This window comes from Acartia tonsa, chromosome 14 (assembly GCF_053477335.1).
Source record: "Acartia tonsa isolate MP-2025a chromosome 14, ASM5347733v1, whole genome shotgun sequence".
Taxonomy (NCBI): Eukaryota; Metazoa; Arthropoda; class Copepoda; order Calanoida; family Acartiidae; genus Acartia; species Acartia tonsa.
In genome coordinates this window covers 12907402-12913999 of record NC_137273.1, presented here as the reverse complement: position 1 = coordinate 12913999, position 6598 = coordinate 12907402, and the positions used below count along the sequence as shown (strand labels likewise).

General features: G+C 31.8%; 1 protein-coding gene across 1 annotated transcript; it reads left to right on the top strand.

Annotated features, from left to right (window-relative positions):
• The first annotated feature begins 741 nt into the window (after positions 1 to 741).
• On the top strand, positions 742 to 3753 carry LOC145306435 (uncharacterized). Its single transcript, XM_080148530.1, has 4 exons — positions 742 to 866; positions 2192 to 2233; positions 2400 to 3191; positions 3323 to 3753. Exons 1-4 carry the CDS (start codon positions 806 to 808, stop codon positions 3751 to 3753), a joined length of 1326 nt encoding a protein of 441 aa, XP_080004656.1. The 5' UTR covers positions 742 to 805.
• Positions 3754 to 6598: the final 2845 nt, after the last annotated feature.

Below are 6598 nucleotides of genomic sequence, written 5' to 3'. Positions count from 1 at the left end.
TGTTCTACATATTTCAACTTAAACACATAAGGCCTAAGATATGATATCCCAAAAATCTTTTGTCAAAGTCTACTCTACACCTAGCGCTGGCGATTTCATTTTTCACAGGTATAAAATGCATGATTTTAAAAAACTGACTGGCGCTAGGTCTAGAGTAGACTTTGACAAAAGATTTTTTGGATAAAATATCTTTGGCCTTATGTGTTTAAATTGAAATATGCAGAAGAGCTGAAAACCTGCACATTACTGAGATATTGTTAAAACCGCCGTGCTACCGTTATCTGTTGATATTTTACATGCCTGGCGCTAGGTCGTCAGTAGAGATAGAGAGCTGAAATTTTGTACATATATTTCTAGGCCCCTAAAGTAACTTTTTAGGTTAGCAGAAGATTGAAATTCGAAAAAGGGTATTTTCATGAAAAGATCTAATGGTCAATCAGCTGTTAAATAATATGTATATTTGTATATTCAGTTCTGACACTTCACAAGAGTTAATTTTCGTTTGTCATACCGTTTCAGAGCTTCGCTTTTATGGATGTTGTCATCCTTGTTTTAATAAATAGCATGTCGGTATTATGTCAGATAAAAATTTAAAAATTCCTAAAATCTTACATTTAATTTTTTTAATTTGTTTTCAGATTGACTGTCCTTAACTCTGAAATAATTTCTTCATTATGAATTGCATACATATTATTTTTACTTATTTCATATTTTTTTTATTAAGGAAGATAAGATTGAGCTTACATTTGAACAAGAGTTCATTGAATTTATCACTAAATTTTAGTTATCATTTGTGTTGCTAATCATGAAGTTATATTTCCTAGTTTTGTTACTTTATTTTATTTCATTAAGCTTTGCTTTAGATGGTAAGTTTGAAGATGAAGAAAGTCCCTCAATGACGTCATAAAAATGAGGGATGAGAGAGGAGGAGTGGGAAAGATTTTTTGAGGGACTTTCTTCGTCTTCTTAAGTTTTTAAAATCTGATATATTGGTTAAGCTACTGCAGGACTCTATTAACCATTACTTAACCTTTACCTAACCTACAAGAAATTAACATAAAAACTTTTTCTTTATAAATTTGTTTGTGGTCCATTTCAGTTGAAATAGAATTTTCTTAGTTCTATTTGATTATAGTTATTTTCATTATTTTAGAATGTGTTATCATTATAAACAATATTACAATTATTGTGCTCTATTGCAATAGATTTTAATTTCTGTTACATAATATTCCTTTCTATAATGACTAGCGGCTTTGCAAATTAATTACCTCTGGTGCTGCGACCACTAATTTCAAATTAATTTAAAAACAAGGATGACCAACATCCGTAAAAGCGAAGCTCTGAAACGGTAGGACAAACGAACATTTATACTTGTAGTGTGTCAGAACTAAAAAATCAGAAAATAATAAATGTATAAATGTCGTATAAAAATTTTAATTAAATTTGTTGAAAAACTGCAGAAATACAGGATAATGTTTAAGGACATACTTACGTTTTTAGGACTTGATTATAGAGATGCTTTGCTTATAACATTGTACTTTGTTGTCCAAGGAATCAGTATTCCAAAAATCAAAACAATCGGACGATTTTATCACATACAAATTTGTTGTTAAAAAAGTTAAAAATCAATATGCTTAAAATGGACATACGGACATTCTGGTAACGATTATAGAGTTGCTACGGTTTATAAATCGTACCTAACTACTACAGGAATCACCATGCAAAGTTTGAAATCGATAGCACAATTCTAACATGCATAAATTAACGAAAAGAGCCATCTGTTACCGACGTACGGACGGACGGACCGACCCTAATTATAGAAAAGCTTTGGTTTTAAAAATGAGGGGGAATTTTTTGTTTTTGGGGGAGTTAAGGTGCCCCATTCTCAAAAAATAGCATAAAACCACCACAGGACCAGTAGGTTTAATCCCTGAAGAGTAGAATCCAATTGGTTCAGTGGTTACCAAAATCTTAAGGGACGGAGGGACGGACAGACGAACAGACATCAAGCTACTTTGTATTATAGATATACAATATCAATATTGTGACCTGCAAAAACCTGCTCTTTTCTATTAAATACATTTTTTTAACTTATGAAATATCAAATAGAATTTCTATAAATCTTTAAAGATAACTTATTGAGCATGTTATTTTTGTTTAAGTAAATATAATCAGTTCTATGTATTTTTAGGAAATGAGGTGATTTTTACTCCAGAACCCGAAAATATTTTAGGTAAATTATTTATTGAAAATAATATTCCCAAGACAAAGTTCCCTGAAAAGACTATTTATAAAAGCTTACAATCGTAGTATTTTTCACTATTCAAACTAGTTAACTTAACAAAATAACATTCTTTTCATAAAGCATTCAGTTGCAAACTGTAATTTTATTATATTAGATGATATCACTGATCCTGTGGAAACTTTTGGCAATGGTGAATCTTCTGTATTCAATTCTGAACAACTTCAAGTTACTAATTCTGAATCTATTCAATCTCCAGATGTAAACAATATCCAAGCCTCAGATTTAATAAAACCATATTTTCCTGACCAAGATCAAACTTTGAACATCAATCAGAATGAAGATGCTAATGATGACTTAATTGACTTATCAAATGATTCCAAAGTTCAAAAATCCAACCCTGAGCCAAAGGAACCTTCTGAGCTGGAGCAAGATATGTCATCTAATCAAAATGAATTGTCTCAATCCATTCAAGTTGATAGTTCAAACCAGCAACAAAATCAAATATCTAACCCTGAACCAATCAATAATGACAATCAAGAAGATCTACAGCCATCAGATCTTGAGACAATCCAGTCTGTTGATGCTGAAGAAGTTGAAAATTCAAATCCTGAACCAGTCAAATCCATAAAAGAACAACCTACTATCCTTAATTTAGATGAGCCAATGATAAATGAATCTGAGGATGCTGAAAATATAAACAATAATGAAGATCTTAATAGAGCAAATGAGTTAGAGATGACAACTGTTGATGAACTTGGGCTGAACAATGATAACAATGTTATTGAAAATAATGGGGACCTTAATAGTGATTCCAATAACACAGATGATGAAAATACAATAGAAACAAATGTGAATAATGAAAACATCACAAATGATAAAACAGTTTCTGATGCATCTGAAAATACCAACAATGATCAAACTGGTGCTAGGAATCATAAAACAAAAGGTGACAAAAAATTTAAAACTTTTAGTAATATAAAAATAATTAATGTTAATTGTTGAGCAAACTTTATTTATTGTCTAAACTGACCAAGCTAAATTTGCTTGATTCACTTCACTAAGAGATTAAAATTTTAGAAATGGCGGCTGGCGGTGGAGAAAGAATTGTACTGTTGGCATGTGGATCTTTTAATCCGCCAACTGTTATGCACCTCAGAATGTTTGAGTTAGCTAAAGATTATTTTAGAATTAATAAACCAGGTATACCAGTAGTGGGAGGAGTGATATCTCCCACACATGACTGTTACAAGACTAAGAAGCCAAGTCTAATATCCTCTACTCACAGACTGGCCATGTCAAGAGAGGCCGCTAGGACCAGTGAGTGGATCACTGTGTCTGACTGGGAAACTAGGCAAGATGATTGGACCAGAACCCGGAAGGTAATGGAAGAATATTCTAGTTTAATGAATTCCCCTGCTAAACCTGAATGGATACCTCCAGCTGCTAATCATCCAGGTAAAATCCATCTGAAACTGTTATGTGGAGCAGATCTTCTGGAAGCTTTATAATGGTAAAAACGGAATTCCAATTTTTTTGTTTTGCTCTAGTGGCGTGCACAGGAAAGTTGCAAAAAAACCCGGTTCGGCCTGGCCATAAATACCAACCAGGCATTATTTGAGCGGTTTCCGCCGGCATTAAAACCCGGTTTTGTAGTAAAAACCCGGTTATTTCGGCCGTTTCGGGTAAAAAAGCCCGTTTGTCGAAGTTTTAAAACCCGACATACACAAAAAAAGGGTGTAAAAAAACGATAAAAAAATCATATAAAAAATAATAATTTGAATAAAACGAATTAACAAATAGATGTACTTGTCAATAAACATTAGATTTCATGAAAAACATCAGCGACTTTACTATAAAAACAAAAAAGTTAGAAGGGTATTTTGAATTTTCATGATTTTCAAATTTTGTTGAGCTATACCGGCAAACAGAAGTAAGCTAAACTGCCTGCTTCAGGGGGAAATGAAAGCCAGGGTAGTAGAGGGGGGATTCATACTGAGAATGATGCAATTATGAAGCCGGAAACCGTTTTTTTTTTTCATTTTTCGGAACCGGGTTTTAATACCCGGTTCGTCACTAATGGGTTAAATTAACTTCTTAGTTTTTTATAGATCTGTTAAAAATGTTATTTATATGGTTAGACTTTATCAATAATTGTAATATTTCATTTTAGGTATTGAAAGTTTTTTTTCTAACCCAATGAATGTAATGATGATTATGAAACACAAAATTTAATCAAATAAAATCTTAATTATTGTACTAATATAAAGATCATTTTTCTTAAAGAAGTTTTGATAAATATTTAATTTTCCAGTGTTTTATGGACGGACAGTTGATCTTAAATGCAAATTATATGAGTTTAAAATTTATTGTAATGTGCAAGCTAGTAGCAGTATCCAAAAATTTCAATGAATATTCTAACCCTACAAAATTTGTTTATCATAAAGCTTCCCTATAAATTGTATCCAAATATACCTTTTTTGTTATTTTAACGCCGTATTTTAGACAGCATTTCATCATTTGAGCAATTCATAACTTTTGGGGTCTTTAGTACAGTTACATATATACAATTACAGCTAAGATATTGACCCCAACTATAACTTTAAACTTCTCGCATCTTTTATAGTTGTCCCCAACTACACGCTGATGTGCCTCGGTTTACAGTACAGTCATAACTTGTTCTTTTTTGATAACTGTAAACTAGTGGCTTCGTCCTTAGAGGCCTCTAGGAGCGCTTGAGGTGAGGGAGGGGGGGGGGGGGTACCACACCTTCAAATTTTCAATAGAAGTTTTAAAAAGATAATTAAAAAATGGGGTGGGGAGTATTTCTTTCTAATTTCGCTTTTTCAAGGAAGGTTAGTGGTAGCCTTCCAGAAATAGATATAAGCCTTCCAAGGATCTATAAAAAGCTATATTGTAAAGGAGAACAATATCGGTTCAGCGGTTAATGAGATCCAGACAGATAGACAGACTTCCTTTTATTTACTAAGTATATTTGCGATTACTTTTATTTAATGAAATCTTCCAATTTTTAACATGTACAAAACGGCCTGCTTAATTGCTTCAAGATCCATGTCAGATCTATATAGGAAATAAATGTCTATAAACGAGCTCAAGTTTTCCAAGGAATATATGATTAAAACTCATAGTGCTCCAATAATCCATAATAAACTCTCATTGCCCAGAACGATAAGACCCATTATTTTACTTTATTAAAAATAAATTCATTTTTTTCATTTCATGTTGCTATTTACCTTATATTGATGTATTTAATTTCTAATCATAAAAAAGAAAATTTAAATTTATAATATGATAAATTTAAGAAAACTATGTTTTAAAAGAATTCGATTGTGGCGACATTTTGTGTGTTCAAATATTAAACTAAAATTGTAATCATCATCATTAACCCTTTGGTGATGGTAATGTAAAGAAAAAATTATAATTTAAAAAAATCTTTTAAAAATCATTTAAATTATTAAATATTTACTTTCTTTTAGATAGTAATGCCGGGTGAGGAAAATAGATTTATTGAGAAATAGATATGCATATAAAAACTAGCCAATAGGGAGATAATTATATCGAGCCAACTCTAGTTTTATATAAGGATTATTGAAAATTAAACTTATGAAGAGAAAACAAAAGCGCCATTTATCTTTCATTATTGAACACGGGTATCAGGTTTTTGTGTTAAAATTGAAATCTTTTAAATCCCCATTACTGTAATAGTATATTCCAGTACGACTTTGAAACCGATAATATCAGGGAGGGAGAGGACATATGGCTGTTTATTACACTAGTCCACACACAAATTTTTATAATAACGCTTTCAAATTGTTGTCATAACAACCTTAGGGCTTTTATAGAATTTTGATTAGTTGGTTCATTAAGTTGAAAGTCCAAATTTCAAACTACTATTCGTAATCTACAGAAATCATTGGGAATGTAAATAAATTTATTGGCCATTGTCTTATACCTTTAGATCCTTTAAAATTACCTGATTACCTTATTCTCGTAAGGGCAGGATTCTCTTTCGATTTTTAAGAGCTCATCTAGAGAACCCAAAGCATCATTCGCTTGTAATGGGATGCAAACACTTAAAGATATTAGGTTAAGTAACATCCATCAGAAAACCAACCCTTTGATTGCACGAGCTTTGTCTGAGAGGTCATAACTGTGCATGGTAATGAGTTGTGCCTTTTTTGTGCCAAGGCATTCCCCTCTTCCCTAACTATTTATGTTGCACACCTGACATAGATGCAGTAAGAACCATTTTTAACATCTTCAGTTATGATGTGGTGTCAGGCTTAAGATAGACTGCCTATTATTTTATTGTAAAGATTCTCCTATTCAGTAGCG